This window comes from Mobula birostris, chromosome 2 (genome assembly GCF_030028105.1).
Source record: "Mobula birostris isolate sMobBir1 chromosome 2, sMobBir1.hap1, whole genome shotgun sequence".
NCBI classification, from domain to species: domain Eukaryota; kingdom Metazoa; phylum Chordata; class Chondrichthyes; order Myliobatiformes; family Myliobatidae; genus Mobula; species Mobula birostris.
Window position 1 is genome coordinate 59,847,404 of NC_092371.1, and position 16,725 is coordinate 59,864,128.

A 16,725-nucleotide genomic window follows, 5' to 3' on the forward strand; every position below is an offset into this window, starting at 1 on the left:
AGTTTCACCAGATGTTCCTCCGTGCTCTCACGTCTGTCTCCATCAAATCAGAATTGTGCACGGCACCCTTCTTGGCAAATAACAGACATCACCACTGGAGTGGCCGCTGCAAACTGTGTTGCACCGCCATCTTCTCCTCCCGGTTTGATGCAAACAATGCACTTCCCTGTGTATTTTGATGTACATGTGACCAATAAAACTATTAGAAGAAAACCATAGAAGAACTACAGCACAGAAACAGGCCTTTTGGCCCTTCTTGGCTGTGCCGAACCATTTTCTGCCTAGTCCCACTGACCTGCACACGGACCATATCCCTCCATACACCTCCCATCCATGTATCTGTCCAATTTATTCTTAAATGTTAAAAAAGAACCCGCATTTACCACCTCTTCTGGCAGCTCATTCCATACTCCCACCACTCTCTGTGTGAAGAAGCCCCCCCCAATATTCCCTTTAAACTTTCCCCCCTCACCCTTAACCCATGTCCCCTGGTTTTTTTCTCCCCTTGCCTCAGTGGAAAAAGCCTGCTTGCATTCACTCTATCTATACCCATCATAATTTTATATACCTCTATCAAATCTCCCCTCATTCTTCTATGCTCCAGGGAATAAAGTCCTAACCTATTCAACCTTTCTCTGTAACTGAGTTTCTCAAGTCCCAGCAACTTCCTTGTAAACCTTCTCTGCACTCTTTCAACCTTATTTATATCCTTCCTGTAATTTGGTGACCAAAACTGAACACAATACTCCAGATTCGGCCTCACCAATGCCTTATATAACCTCATCATAACATTCCAGCTCTTATACTCAATACTTTGATTAATAAAGGCCAATGTACCAAAAGCTCTCTTTACGACCCTATCTACCTGTGACGCCACTTTCAGGGAATTTTCATCTTTTCTTCTTCATCTTTTATCTTTGACTTGTTTATCTGGTACGATAAGAAATGAATTATGGACCAGAATGAAACAGAGTTAAATAGTTTAAATACCTTATGGCTCCAACTTTAGATCGAAGCCAAATTTTGTAAGTAAAGGGTTTTTCAGTAACTTCTGTGAAATATGTGCTTTGAATTGCTGTGGTCAGAGTTCCCTCCGGGCTTTTTGCCAAGGTAGGTGTTCATTCAGTTGGATTTCTCTGGATCAGGATTTTTGATTAAAGCTTGTGGAACACTTGAGTTTTTAGAGAAGAGAGTGCAATTTCCAAAGTACGATATGGTGGTCAGGAAAGCTGTTTCATTGCAAACTGGATAGCTGTGTAATGAAAGTATAACCATGGTACAAATTATTCTTGCATTGTGACCTGTAGAAGCATGGAACATATTTGTAGCTCTTCTGGAGTTGCCAAACTCATCCCATTTCCCTGCTTCTCTTTCAAAGTTCGAAGCACATTTATTATCAGATTATGCAAGCAGTGTACAACCCTGAGATTCATCCTGCTGCAAACAGCCACGATATGAAGAAAACCATGGAACTCATTTAAAGAAAACATCAAACGCCCAACCCTCAAATAAAAGAACAAATTGCGCCAACAGCAAAAAGCAAGCAAGTAACACAGAGAATATTAAACATCAAAACGCAGAGCCCTGGAAATGGTCTGGGAGCCACAGCCGTCACAGAATCTGTTCAGTTTAGCGCTGTGCTGATGATTGCGGGCCTCAGCCACAGTACTGGTTCCGTGCCGAAACACCACGATCACATCCTGCAAATAGTGAAAAAAAAGAGTAACCAGAGCGTGGAACATTACCGTAGAGTCCTCTAAAAATGAGTCCACAGCTGCGGAGCGCGTCCAGCGCTGTGGACATTAAAAGTCCCACATGTACAGAGAAACACATACCGAGGGCTTATCTGGTCTAAGAGAGTCACTCTTAAAGGAGTTCCATGAGGACTTCTTGACATAAGCCAGTTGTCTTAAATTATTTCATGTGATCACATTCTTGAAACACTTAAATGAACTATACAACAGAGTACACCTGATATACAGGCATGTGAATTGTGCTGAAATGCTTTGCTGGTTAGTTAATTTATGTTGTCTTACAGATGCTAGCTGGGTTGATGGATGATTATGTTTCATTCCACTGCAAGGCTAATTACTTATTGTACAGTAGTGGAGAAAAGTAGTTGTACTGCATGTTTGGCCATGTTGGGTTTTGTGGCATAATCGTCACAAAAGTTACTGAGGTTAATCCTGATTGGATGAAAACTTTATAGATTCATGCAAAATGTTTGCTCAATAAATAGAAGTTCATATTTAGCATATGTGATAGATGAAACATTTGAATGCTTAAATTAACGTTGGCCAGGTTTAAAAAAGAATTTCTGTGATGTTTTTTAAAACAGGCTTTTACTGTATCAAAGTACAAGATAATATGTATTTTTAAGGAGAACTTTCCATTTGAATGTGTCATCAAATTTCAGAAGTTTATTTCATCTCTTGCATTTCACTCTTTCAATGTGTATTACTTTTCACTTTAAATATGGTCAGAAATCTATTTACATTGACAGCACAGCAGTGGAAACTGTGAGCAGTTTCGAACTCCTGGGAGTGCACATCTCGCAAAACCTCTTGTGGTCCCAGAACCATGCTCAAGAAAGCTCACAAATGCCTCTACTTTTTGAGGATGCTGAAGAGAGCTGGACTATACACCATTCGTACCCATGTCCTTCTACAGATGCGCAGTAGAGAGCATCCTAACATGCTGCATCACTGCACCGTATGGAAACTGCACTGTGGCAGAAAGGAAGGCTCCACAGGGTAGCTAAAACCACAAACTGCCCAATGTGTCACTGGCACCAGCCACTCCACGACAAGGACGTAGATACAAAAAGGTGCCGGAACAGGCCCGTAACATCATGAAGGATCCCACCCACCCTGCTTGTGGACTGTTTATCCCACTCCCATCAAGGAGGGGGCTACACTGCAATCCAGGGCAGGACCAACAGGCTCAAAAACAGTTACTTTCCCAAAGCTGATCAACACCTCCACCTGCTACCCCACCCCTACTTTATCATTTCCTGTCAGAATCACCCTATGTACAGACACCCCTGTGCCTAGCATCACTTTATGGACATGTAATCAATTTATGTTAATAAGCTATTCTATGTATTTATATTTTTTGTTTTAATTATTGTGTTCTTTATGCTTTTTTGTGCTGCATTGGAACTAGAGTAACAATTTATTTTGTTCTCCTTTACACTTAAGTACTGGAAATGACATTAAAGAATCTTGAAATAGTCACAATCTTGAATAGATACAAGTGATTATAATAATAATCATGAGAGAAAATAGTATTCTCATAAAATTGCTTGGTTTTGCTCACTGTCCCTATTAAATGTAGGAAATGTATTCTGCCAACATTGAGTTTTTAAAAAGTTCACCAAACATCAGGTAACAAGTTGCATTTGAAAACCGTTTGTAGTGCTGCATATGTAAAGTTTCCTGACAAAAGAAAGTGGAATGAGGATTTTCTAGTGTATGATTTATGTATGCCGATACAGAAAGTAATTAGGAAGGTTAACAAAATCTTTATCATTTATTGCAAAGGGAACTGAAAACAAAAATAGGGAAGTTGTGCTTCAGTTGTGATGGCTCTGTGCCTGTACTTGCTGGAGTTTAGAAGAATGGGGGGAGATCTCATTGAAACCTATCGTATATTGGAAGGCCTAGGTAGAGTGGATGTGGAGAGGGTGTTTCCTTTAATGTGGGTGTCTGGGACCAAAGGGCACAGAATCAGAACAGGAAGACATCCCTTTAGAACAGAAATGAGGAGGAATTTCTTGAGTTAGAGGGTGGTGAATCTGTGGAATTCATTACCACAGATGGCTGTGGAGACCTGGCTGTTGGGATAGTTAACGTGGAGGCTGATAGGTTCTTAATTAGTAAGGGTCAGAGGTTACGGGTGGAAGGCAGAAGAATGGTTTTGCAAAGGATAACAAATCAGCCATGACAGAGTGGATGTAGAAAGGATATTTTCCGTGGGGATGGAGTCTCGGACAAGAGGGAACAGTCTTGGAATCCCTTAACGTAGAACATAGAAAACCTACAGCACAGTACAGGCCCTTAGGCCCACAATGCTGTGTTAAACATGTACTTACTTTAGAAGTTACCTGGGGTTAGCCATAGCCCTCTATTTTTCTAAGCTCCATGTACCTATCCAAGAGTCTCTTAAAAGACCCTAATGTATCCGCCTCCACCACCGTCGCCAGCGGCCCATTTCACACACTCACCACTCTCTGTGTGTAAAAAAAAACAACAACAACAACTTACCCCTGACATCTCCTCTGTACCTACTTCCAAGCACTTTAAAACTGTGCCCTCTCATGTTAGCCATTTCAGCCCTGGGAAAAAGCCTCTGACTATCCACATGATCAATGCCTCTCATCATCTTATAATCAGAATCAGGTTTATTATCACTAGCATGTATTGTGAAATTTGTTAACTTAGCAGCAGCAGTTCAATGCAATACATAATCTAGCAGAGAGAAAAAAATAATAAATAGAACATAAATAAACAAGTAAATCAGTTATGTGTATTGAATAGATTAAAAAACGTACAAAAATAGAAATGATGTGTATTTTTTTTAAGTGAAGTCGTGTCCGAAGATTCAACGTTCATTTAGGAATCGGAGGACAGAGGGGAAGAAGCTGTTCCTGAATTGCTGAGTGTGTGCCTTCAGGCTTCTGTACCCCCTATCTGATGGTAACAGTGAGAAAAGGACATGCCCTGGGCGCTAGAGGTCCTTAATAATGGACGCTGCCTTTCTGAGACACCGCTCCCTAAAGATGTCCTGGGTACTTTGTAGGCTATTGCCCAAGATGGAGCTGACTAGATTTACAACCTTCAGCTTCTTTTGGTCCTGTGCAGTAGCCCCTCCATACCAGACAGTGATGCAGCCTGTCAGAATGCTCTCCACGGTACGACTATAGAAGGTTTTGAGTGTATTTCTTGGCATGCCAAATCTCTTCAAACTCCTAATGAAGTATAACCTCTGTCTTGCCGCCTTTATAACTACATTGATATGTTGGGACCAGGTTAGATCCTCAGAGATCTTGACACCCAGGAATTTGAAGCTGCTCACTCTCTCCACTGCTAATCCCTCTATGAGGATTGGTATGTGTTCCTTCATCTTACCCTTCCTGAAGTCCACAATCAGCTCTCTCATCTTGCTGATGTTGAGTGCCAGTTGTTGCTGCTGCACCATTCCACTAGTTGGCATATCTCACTCCTGTACGCCCTCTCGTCACCACCGGAGATTCTACCAACAGTGGTTGTATCGTCATCAAATTTATAGATGGCATTTGAGCTGTGCCTGGCCACACAGTCATGTGTATATAGAGAATAGAGCAGTGGGCTAAGCACACACCCCTGAGGTGTACCAGTGTTGATAGTCAGCGAGGAGGATATGTTATCACCAATCTGCGCAGACTGTGGTCTTCCGGTTAGGAAGTCAAGGATCCAATTGCAGAGAGAGGTACAGAGGCCCAGGTTCTGCAACTTCTCAATCAAGATGGTAGGAATGATGGTATTAAATGCTGAGCTATAGTCGATGAACAGCATCTTGACGTAGGTGTTTGTGTTGCCCAGGTGGTCTAAAACCATTGAAATTGCGCCTGCCATTGACCTATTGTGGCGATAGACAAGTTGCAATGGATCCAGGTCCTTGCTGAGGCAGGAGTTCAGTCTAGTCATGACCAACCTCTCAAAGCATTTTATCACTGTCGATATGAGTGCTACTGGGCGATAGTCATTAAGGTAGCCCACATTATTCTTCTTACGCCCTGGTATAATTGTTGCCTTTTTGAAGCAAGTGGGAATTTCTGCCCATAGCAGTGAGAGGTTGAAAATGTCCTTGAATACTCCTGCTAGTTGGTTGGCACAGGTTTTCAGAGCCTCACCAGGTACTCCATCGGGACCTTCTGCCTTCCGAGGGTTCACTCTCTGTAAAGACTGTCTCAGAGGCCGATGTTAGACTGAGATCACAGGATCATCAGGTGCAGCAGGGATCTTCATGGCGGTAGTTGTGTTCTCCCTTTCAAAGTGTGCATAGAAAGCATTGAGATCATCTGGTAGTGAAGCATCGCTGCCATTCATGCCATTGGGTTTCGCTTTGTAGGAAGTAATATCTTGCAAACCCTGCCAGAGTTGCCTTGCATCCGATGTCGCCTCCAACCTCATTCAAAATTGTCTTTTCACCCTTGAAATAGCCCTCTGCAAATCATAGATGGTTTTTTGGTACAGGCCTGGGTTGCCAGACTTGAATGCCACAGACCTAGCCTTCAGCAGACGACGTACCTCCTGGTTCATCAACGGTTTTTGGTTTGGGAATGTACAGCAAGCCTTTGTGGGCACACGCTCATCCACACAGGTTTTAATGTAGTCAGTAACAACTGCAGCATACTCGTCCAGTTTCGAAGATGAATCCCTGAATACAGTCCAGTCCACCGATTCAAAGCAGTCCTGTAGGCATTCCTGTGCTTCCCTTGTCCATACCTTCTTGGTCCTCACTGCTGGTGCTGCAGTCTTCAGTCTCTGTCTATACTCGGGGGGGGTAGAAGTACAGCCAGGTGATCAGACTTCCCAAAGTGAGGGCATGGAATAGCACGGTAGGCATTCTTGATGGTGGTGTCGCAGTGGTCCAGTGTGTTCTTTGCTGTGATATTGCATGTGATCTGTTGATGGTAATTGTTTAGTGATTTTTTTTTTCCAGACTGGCCTTGTTAAAATCTCCCAAATGATGGTTATACAGCTCTATCAGATCACTTCTCATCCTCTGTCGCTCCAAGGAGAAAAGCCCAAGTTCACTCAACCTATTCTCATAAGGCATGCTCCCCAATCCAGGCAACATCCTTGTAAATTTCCTCAGCAACCTTTCTATAGTCTCCACATCCTTCCTGCAGTGAGGTGACCAGAACTGAGCACAGTACTCCAAGTGGGGTCTGCCCAGGGTCCTACATAGCTGTAACAATAGAAGAGATGAGGAATTTCTTTAGCTAGAAGGTGGTGAATCTAGAATTCATCACTGTAGATGCCTGTGGAAGACGAGGCATTGAGTATATTTAAAGCAGAGGTTGGTTCATTTAGTAAGGGCATCAAGGGTTACCAGGAGAAGGCAGGAGAATGGGGTAGAGATGGATAATAAGTCAGCCATGATGGAATTGAGGAATAAACTCGATGGGCTGAGCAGCCTAATTCTGCTCCTATGACTTACGGTCTTATACAAGGCATTGGTTGGAACACGTCTGAAGTTTTGTGTACAGTATTGGCCTCCTTATCGAAGTAAGGATGTTAATACATTAGAAGCAGTTCAAAGAAAGATTGCATAATTTCAAAATTGATGTAAATTTATTATCAAAGTGTGCATATACTACCTTGAGATTCATTTTCTTACAGGCATTTACAGGAAAAACAAATCGTGTCTCCTTTCATGATCCACTGCCCTCTCCTATTAGTCTTCTTGTTCAGTCCCTTACCTCTTCCGCCTATCACCTCCCAGCTTCCTACTTCATTCAACACTCCACCCCCAACTCCATCCTCCTTCCCCCTCACCTGGTTTCACCTTTCACCTGCCATTTTGTACTCTTTCCACTCCCTTCACCTATTTATGTTGGCTTCTGCTCCCTTCATTTCCAGTCCTGCTGAAGCGTCTCTGCCCGAAACATCCACCGACTATTTATTCCCCTTCATAGATGCTGCTTGAAATGCTCCAGCATTTTGCGCGTATTGCTCAAGAAATGCAATAGAATTTTATAAAATGCTATTCATAAATGGACAAAGATTGACAAACAGCAATGTGCAGAAGGAGACAAACTCTACAAATAGAAATAATACTGAGAACACTGAAAGTCCTTGAAAATGAGTGTGTGGGTCATAGTATCAGTTTGGAGTAGAGGTGAATGAAGTTACCCATGCCAGTTCAGGAGCCTGATGGTTGTAGTGTAATACCTTTTCCTGAATGTGGTTGTGTAGGACATTAGGCTTCTGTACCTCCTGCCCGATGGTAGTAGCAAGAAGAGGACATAGTGTGGATTGTGGGGTTCTTTGATGACGGACCTGCTTTCTTGTGGCAGGGCTCCATGAAATATACTCATTGGTGAGAAGGGTTTCGCTGTGGTCCTCTGGGCTTTATCCACCACTTTCTGCAGCCTTCTCTGTTTCTGGGCATTGGAGATTCCATACCAGGCCATGATGCAGCCAGTTAGGATACTCTCTGCTGTGTATCTGTAGAAGTTAGACAAAGTTTTTAGTGACGTTGGATCTACGCAAACTTCTAAGAAAGTTGAGGTGCTGTCGCGCCTCCTTTGCCTTGACACCTATGTGCTGGTGTCATTTAAAAAATGCTCAGATTTTCTCTTTGGTGTCAGTTGGCATTTCTTTTCTGTGTTCAAGTATCTGGTGGAATTTGAACATGCACTCCTCTGACCTGAGAGTTCTACAAGGATCTATGACTAAGACTTGAATTTCTTACCATAAGTATTTTGCTTTTTATATTTGTGTAGGTTGTTGGAGGCTGAATTTTTTTTACCTATTGGAAAATTAGAGTGGAATTGATGGATATGTAGATGGGTATAGGTTTGAGGAAAATGTGGAGAGTGGGACTGATAGGAGTACTTTTAAGAGCTGGCGTAAACTTGATTGGATTAATGATCTTCCAATGCTGGGAGCCATGACATATGTCAGAGCTAATAAACCTGATTCTGTTCTTGGGCCTCATATCTAAGGAAAGGTGTAGTGGCGGTGGAGAGGGTCCAGAGGAGGTTCACGAGAATGATCCCAGGAATGAAAGTGGAGCTGAGGAGTGGGGGAGTGGTTTTCCCATTGAAATGCGCCAGATATTGAAAGGCCTGAATAGAGTTGACCTGAGAGGATGATTCCATTAATGGGAGAGTCGGGGATCCAAGGGCACAGTCACAGAATAATGTCCTGTCAAAACTGACGCTGAATTTCTTCAGGCATAGGGAGCTGTAGCAGCTGTTGTTGGGTTTATAGGTTCTTAATTGGTAAAGGGGTTTGTCAGAGAGAAGGCGGGAGAATGGGACTGGAAAAAATATAGGCCATGATAGGTGAAGCAGACTTGATGGGCTGAGTAGCTTAACTCTGTTTCAATATCTTTGAGCTTACATTGTATGAAAATATTTTTGTGTTTGCTTGACTTCATGTTTTGCACAGTGTTCATCTTCACAAAGCTTATAAAGGTGTATCTTGTTTCTTTGCAGGGAAGGGAATGACCCTGGGGACAGTATGGAAATAACTTATAAGTGCCTTTTACAGCAAGTCTGCAAATTTGCCAATGTTCTACGAGCTCAGGGTAAGGTCCACAACTTGCCTCTTAAAATTCAGCTCGATTGTTCTGTAAAAGCAAGCTATCAAAGGTAGAAGCTTAATACAAGATCTTTGATACTTTTGTCTATTGCTGTTTAAACGGATATACAGATTAGTTTTATTAATGGTCATTGTTTCCGAAAAAGACAATGGTTTACTTATCAACTTTTTTTTCTTATGTTGGCCAAATAAAGCACAAGATAATGCTTCTTTTTGTTGATAAGTTGAATGAAAGCTGAAGGTATAGTCAAAAAAAGTGCAAAATGTTTAGCAACCCAGACATACAGTAAGTAACACCTTGCCTTACAATGGAATGTAAAGTGATTTTGTGCATGAAAGGCAAATTGGCCTTGACAATGCAGGTTAAAACAGTATTCATCAACATGTTCCAGTGTAGTACATGCATTGTACATTAAAAATAAAACCAACATAGAAAATATTGTTTATTCTTTAACCCTTTGGAAGCAACTGAACAATTTTGAATTCATCTGAAATGTGCTTTTTAGAATATTAAATATCATAGGAGTCATATTGAAAATTTAAAATTCTTCTTTTTTGGTGACTTCAAGAAGCCTGTGCATTAATGGATATGATTGTCAATTTTAGAATTGTTTACTGATATCATAATAGTTTATATTTTGTCCTTAATAGTATATGTAGATATATTACACTGTTTTCTATCCTGATCTTTGATATTTAATCAGGCAAAATAATGCTGTCTGAGGTGGATCAGGTCTAAACACTCCCTCACAATATAAAGGCATTTAAAATTTAAAATCACAATTTTTATTTGTTCTCAACCCATTGCCCAGAGACCTACTTTTGTTTAGACTTGTTTGTAAAAGTATCATCACATCAAGTCTTGATCGAGCTGCCTTGGTCAGTTAAACTTCCCTTTACCCTTGGGTCTCTATTGCACTGTCGTAACTAATGAACAAATATATTCCAAACAAAAGAATAACCTTCAAACTTTTACTGCTTTTCTTTATTACAAACATTTAAAGTTCTTGCTTCATCACTCTGCAGACTTGTCATACTTCAAAGAGTCAAAGTAAATTTATTATCAAAGTACCATATACCACCTTGAGATTCATTTTCTTGCCAGCATTTACAGGAGAAAAGTACATAATAATTTTATGAAAAACTATACATAAGGAAAGACTGACAAAGAACCAATGTGCAAAAGAAGACAAGCTGTGAAAATAAAAATAATACTGAGAACATGAGTTGTAAAGAAGCCTGAAAAGTGGGTCTGTAGGTTGTAGACTCAGTTCAGAGTAGTGGTGAATGAAGTTATCTTCTCTGGATCAGGAGACTGATGATTGTAGGATAATAAATATTTCTGAATCTGGTTGTGTGGCACCTAAGGTCTGCCCAATGGTAGTAGCAAGAAGAGGGCATGGTCTTTGTGGTAGTCTTTGATAATGGATACTTAGTTATGAATGAAGATGCACAATGCTAACAGAGAGATTCCCCTTGCTGTCGGGCGGCATTGTGTGAATGCTAAAGACAAGCTGGAGCATTCCCAGTCACGGTCATCTAGAAGTGTTGGAGTGGTCACCCTAAGTACCAGGATATGATTGCAGGAGCTCCTCGGGGTAGTGTGCTATGTTTAACCAACATCAGCTGCTTTGTCTGAAGCTTGTATTTCATCAAGTCGGAAGTGGAGATGTTCCCTCGCTGTTGACGGTACTGTGTTCAATTCCATTCCAAGCTCTCAAAAGGTGGAGCTCTCCATAGCAAAACTTACACGATATTCAGGAATGAGTAGATAAGTAGATAAGTGGCAGCTACAAAAATCTTGGCCACATATTTGTAGCTAGTGTGCTTAAGCCTTTTGCACTACTGTCATTATGGAGCAGAGTGAGTTTGTAAATCTGGCAGGAGCAAAGGATGTGGGGAATCGTGAGGATGAAGTGCCGTGGGAGGGGAGTGGGACAGGTGGCAGAGAAGCAGTGCCAGGGGTGAGGGTATAGACATACCCAACCCTGAGACACCAGGCAAGATCATTTGATTCCTAACAATAGGGTTATTGATCATTACAGAATGCTTTCTGCTCCCCCTTTCCCCTTTTCCCGACCATGATTTCCCTCTCCCTGCCCCATTCCCACTCTCAGTCCACAATAGAGACCCATATCAGAATCAGGTTTATCATCACTCACATATGTTATGAAATTTGTTTTTTTTTGTGGTAGCAGTACAGTGCAGTGCAGAAGTCTTGAGCACCCTAGCTATATAAATGTCCCTAAGACTTTTGCACAGTACTGTAAATTTATATTCTTGAATTTGTTTAGATAGTACGCCATCTATTTAATTTGGCTTGAATTGGTAATTGGAAATAACTAAATATCTTAGAGCAAGTAAACAAATTCAAATTTGCTTTTCTTATGTGTCAATTACCTTTCATAGTTTTGTTTCAAATTTCAAGTCATTTTTTTCAAAAAATTATATGTTTCTGTGCTTTTTTTTCTGAGAGGGTGGGAGACATTAGCTGAAAAATTGTGTTGAGAAAGTTTATTTTCAGGAGTCCATCTAAAAATAGTAAGACTCTCCCAAAATGAAATAATAGTTTAAAAATGTCTCAAATATATAAATTGTGTAGATGAAGGTCAGAATATGAACATTAATCATTGTTTTGAATTTTGTTTACAAGTTACTCCAGGTTAAAATGGGGAAGAAGGCTAAGTTTCCTTCCATACTGCAAGGCATCAAACAGAATGAATGTTACTAAAATGGCATACATCCTGCCATGTTCTAGACATTTTAAAGAATGATGTACTTGCTTTCAAGATAGTTGAAGTGGCACGGTAGCATAGTGGTTAGCACAACACTTCACAGTACCTGCAACCCTGGTTCAAATCCCACTGCTGCCTAAAGGAGTTTGTACGCTCTCCCTGTGTCCACATGGGTTTCCCCCAGGTGCTCCGGTTTCCTCCCACAGTCCAAAGACATACTGGTGGCAGGTTAATTGGGATGAAGTGATTGCCTTTATTGGAATGAAGTGATAGAAAGGTTGTGTTAATTGCTCTTTATTCATTGGAGATCAGAAAAACGAGGAAATCTTGCAAAAACGTAAGTCTCTGAAAGGATTTAACGGAGTATATGTTGGAAGAATATTTGCTGTAATAAAGGAATCTAGCAAAAGGGGCATTCAGTAGTTTCAGAGTAAAGACCCTCACATTGAGACAAGGAATAAGAGAGAGTATCAACTCGGATCGTAATGAATACTTGAAATTCTCAATCCCAGAGACCTGCTGAGACCGTTATCAAAGAGATATTCAAGAACGAGGAGGGTGAAATTTTTAGATTACAGGAAAGGTATAGATTATGATATAAGCAGGAAATTAGTATTGAGGCTAAAGTCAGACCTGCTTTGATGTTATCGAATTACACAGGAGGCTTGGATGAGGGGGAGAAAGGTGTAGGGTGTGTGTGGCTTATTTCTGTTCCTATTTTTGTATTCTTTCATTTTGTCACAATGCCCTTTTAATTAAATCCACAGGAGTGAAGAAAGGAGACAGAATTGCAATATACATGCCTATGATTATAGAATTGGTTGTTGCCATGTTAGCTTGTGTCAGAATAGGCGCAATCCATTCCATTGTGGTGAGTAAAATTTTAGAGTGCATAACACAGATGCAGGCCATTCAACTCCACCAACCTACATTGGTGTTTTGTGTTTCCCTTGAGTCTTGCTCCACTTCATCTAAATCTATTAACAAAACTCTCTGTTCACTCAGCCTCTCCTGATACACACCTATACTATTTGCTTCCACCACTCGGTGGTGGTGAGTTCCACATTTCCACCACAGTCTGGGTAAAGAAGTTATTTCTGAATTCCCCAACTGACCTTCCAGTACTCTTCTTACATCAAAGGCTTTTAGTTTTGTTCTCCTCCATGAGTATAAACATTGCCTATTAAAACCTTTCATAATTTTGAAGTTCCTTATTAATCTTTCTTAAGTCTAGCTTCCTCGCTCTTTCAGATTTTCTCCCTTGTATAATACTTAGTGACACTGTGCTTCCTTATGCTGGTGCATCATGCATGTGAAGAGCTAACATCAATTTGGGTCCATTGTCTTCTACTCCAACTTGAAGTTCAAATATATTTTGTTCTCCTGGGGCTGGAGTCACTTGGCCACTCTGCCCTAGAAATGACATCCTTGCCTGTGAATGAATTTTAAAATAATTATAACCTTCAGTTTGCAGGATTTTCTTCAGAATCTCTGTGTGAAAGAATTCTGGATTCTCGCTGCACTTTTTTGGTTACAGCAGGTAATTAAACATCCATTTCCCTGATGTGTTTTTGCATAAAATTTGCCAATTGTTGTACTACTTTTCTGTACTTCCCCGTTAGTGTAAAATATATACATAGAGATATTTATGTTTACTAATTTCTTAGACCATAAGACATAGGAGCAGAACTAGGCCATTCAGCCCTTCGAGTCTGCTCTGCCATTTCATCATGGCTGATCCTGAATCCCATTCAACCCCATATACTTGCCCTCTCACCATACCCCTTGATGCCCTGTTCTTAAGTGCAGAACAGACAGAAATTATTGCTCCATTCTGAAGAAATTTTATAAATCAGTTCTTATCCACTGTCATACTAGTCCACTGATCAGGTTGGCACCATGCCATTGTGTTTAGTGTAACACTATTACGGGGCCAGTGATCAGCGGTTGGGGTTCAACTCCTGCCACTGTCTGTAAAGTGTTTGTACATTCTTCCCGTTACTGTGTGTTTCCTCCAGATGGTCTGCTTTCCCCACATGCCAAAGATGTACAGGACAGAGCTAATCAGTTGTGGGCATGCTATGTTGGCACTGGAAGTGTGGTGACACTTGTGGGCTGCACTGTGTTGGTCGTTAACACATATAACGCACTTCACTATAGTATGTTTCAATATTTCAATGTACATGTGACAAATAAAGATAGTCTCTTTATCTTTAGATGTGTGTCAGACAGGGTTTAAAAAAAAAATTTTGATGTCGCTTTCCAGGCTGCCTATAACCAGGCCATGCACATCATACCCCGCCCTAGCAATCCATGTGAATTTAAGACATTTCTCAGTAACTAAAGGCAGTCTGTTGTATTGGGTAGAGAGCCGTTTTGGAAGAGATTTATTGTTGAATGTAATAACAAACAGCATATAAAGTGGCATTTAGATTAAGCAGTATTTTATTTTGAGTACAGTAATAGAATGGTTAATCTACGTGTGCTGGACTTGGCAGGTACCAGTAATGAAGAATAGGCCGCCCTCTCCTTGGGGACTTAACACCACTTGTATATTGGCCTGGGTGTTGCCCCAATGATAGACTGGAAACTCCCTTCATTAGTTACTGAAGAGCATTTTGCAAAATTTTGGCAATAGATTTCTAATAATGTAAGTGCAGTTAGATTGAGAAGGATAGCTATGAGTGTGTTCTTTTATCTGGTGAAGCTGTGAGGGTCCAGGGACTTGTTTGTCCATGCTTAAAGATTACCGAAATCTAATAGACAGATACAAAAATAAACCTATCAATACAGGAATTGGATTGCAAGGCATTAGAAGTGAACTTGTAGTTGTCCAAAGAGCTGGTTACATCTCACATGGAGTACTTTATCCAGTTTTGAGCACCACACCTTAGGTGGGTGCTTTAGCTTTGGAAAAAGATTAGATTTTTTTTTAGAATGATCTTGGGATTTTCATGAGACATCCACAATAGATTTCATTTCCAGTGAATTTGCAGTTGGTTACCAATCCAGTAAAAACACTACATTCAAGTCTAAGTATTTAACGTGCACAACTCTTAATTTTAGATGGATTCTACAGAGGTGATAAACTCATAAACCTGAAGCAGGTAGTGGATGAAGCACTGAGGAAGTGCAGAGAGAGGTATGTGGTATACAATTTTTAAATAAATGAACCCTGGTGGGAAAATAAAATAATAGGTAAATGTTGGTGTCTGGAAGAATCTGGATCACCATGTGCAAAGTTTTGTAGGAAAAGTAATATGTAAGTATAATTAGAATTTAGGGAGGCAAATGAGTGCACGTGAGAGAGAGAGAGAGAGAGAGAGAGAGAGAGAGAGAGAAAATGGATTAATTTGAGTACAAGTGTAAAGGTATCTAACTGAAATTGTACAGAGGCCCAGATGTCACTGCACTTGAAACAGTGCATTCACATCTGTTTTCCATACACATAGAAATATTTTTTATGATAGAGAATGAAATAAAAACTGAAAATGCCAGAAATATGAAATAAAAGCAGGAAATGATGGAAATACTCAACAGGTCAAGGTGCATTTAATCTCATGAAGCATCTTTGACCTGAAACATTAACTCTGTTTCTTTTTTCACAGATGCTGTCTGATCTGCTGAGTGTTTCCAGCACTTTTTTGTTTTTTCCAACAGAATAAGAGCAATAAATGTTCATCAGGTTGATTTCTGGAATGGGGTTGGGAGTGGGGCATTGCCTGTGAGAAGACATCACAAGGAAGGGTCTATACTAGAGTCCAAGAGAATGAGATGACTCATGTGACCAGACGCATGGATAATGTTCGTCCTGGCTCAGGTGTCGAAAACCAGGGATAACATCAGAAAATAAAGACTGAGTGAGGGGAAAAACCCCTTCAGACAGTGGATAGTGAATCTTCAGAATTCTCTACCTGTGGGCTGTGGAGGTGCAGTTGTTGGGTATATTCAAGGCAGAGATTGATATATGTTTGGTTTTTAAGATAATCAAAGGAAATGAGATTAGTGCAGGAAAGTGGCATTGAGGTAAATGAATTTAAGAAGCAGATATGAGGGATGAATGATCCCTTTCTTAATAAGGTAAGCACTCTGGAAATATATTGTGAAAAGAAACTGCTGAGTTCTCTGGTGTCTTTTCTCTATTGGTGTGGTTTGTTCTTAACATACTTTCCAAACAAAAATTGTTCTAGCCTCTAAAACCTTTCTAACTTTGAAGGAACTTCCATGTGCGCAAATGCATTGTTGTAAAGCACAATGGAGGAACAGAAGAAGCTGGTGAAGCTGAGACTTCAATTACTCTGGAATCACCTCCTGCAAAGCGGCCCTGTCAGGTGAGGTATAGCAGAAATGTTTTAACATGCACAGCAAAATACAATGCGGTTTCTTTTGTGCAGATTAGTTTGCCACTTTGGAGATGGTTGGTTCACAATTAACAGATACTTGTGTGGCAGTTATCTCCTTGGATATACCATGTATTCTCATCTCAATCCACTCTACAGCATTGATTGTTTGACTTGATAGACAGTTGTGATTTAGCTTACCTTATGAAAGCCTGAGCTATGAGTTAAAAATTGTAATGTTCTTACTAGTAATTTATTTGTATTGTTGATATCAAAAAGTGAAAAGCAATAATTAACTTCCTGTTTAGACTTGGAATTTATCTGCATTGGTGT

The 16,725-nt window shown here is 40.5% G+C and overlaps 1 protein-coding gene across 2 annotated transcripts in view; it reads left to right on the forward strand.

Moving 5' to 3' along the window:
• Positions 1–16,725, forward strand: part of acss2 (acyl-CoA synthetase short chain family member 2) — a 72,597-nt gene that overhangs the window by 24,156 nt on the left and 31,716 nt on the right. For both annotated transcript variants that reach the window (XM_072241868.1, XM_072241862.1), the window contains exons 3-7: positions 9,212–9,303; positions 12,820–12,923; positions 13,520–13,592; positions 15,119–15,194; positions 16,269–16,383. In XM_072241868.1, coding sequence (XP_072097969.1) covers positions 9,212–9,303; positions 12,820–12,923; positions 13,520–13,592; positions 15,119–15,194; positions 16,269–16,383 — 460 coding nt within the window. The remainder of the gene's footprint in view (positions 1–9,211; positions 9,304–12,819; positions 12,924–13,519; positions 13,593–15,118; positions 15,195–16,268; positions 16,384–16,725) is intronic.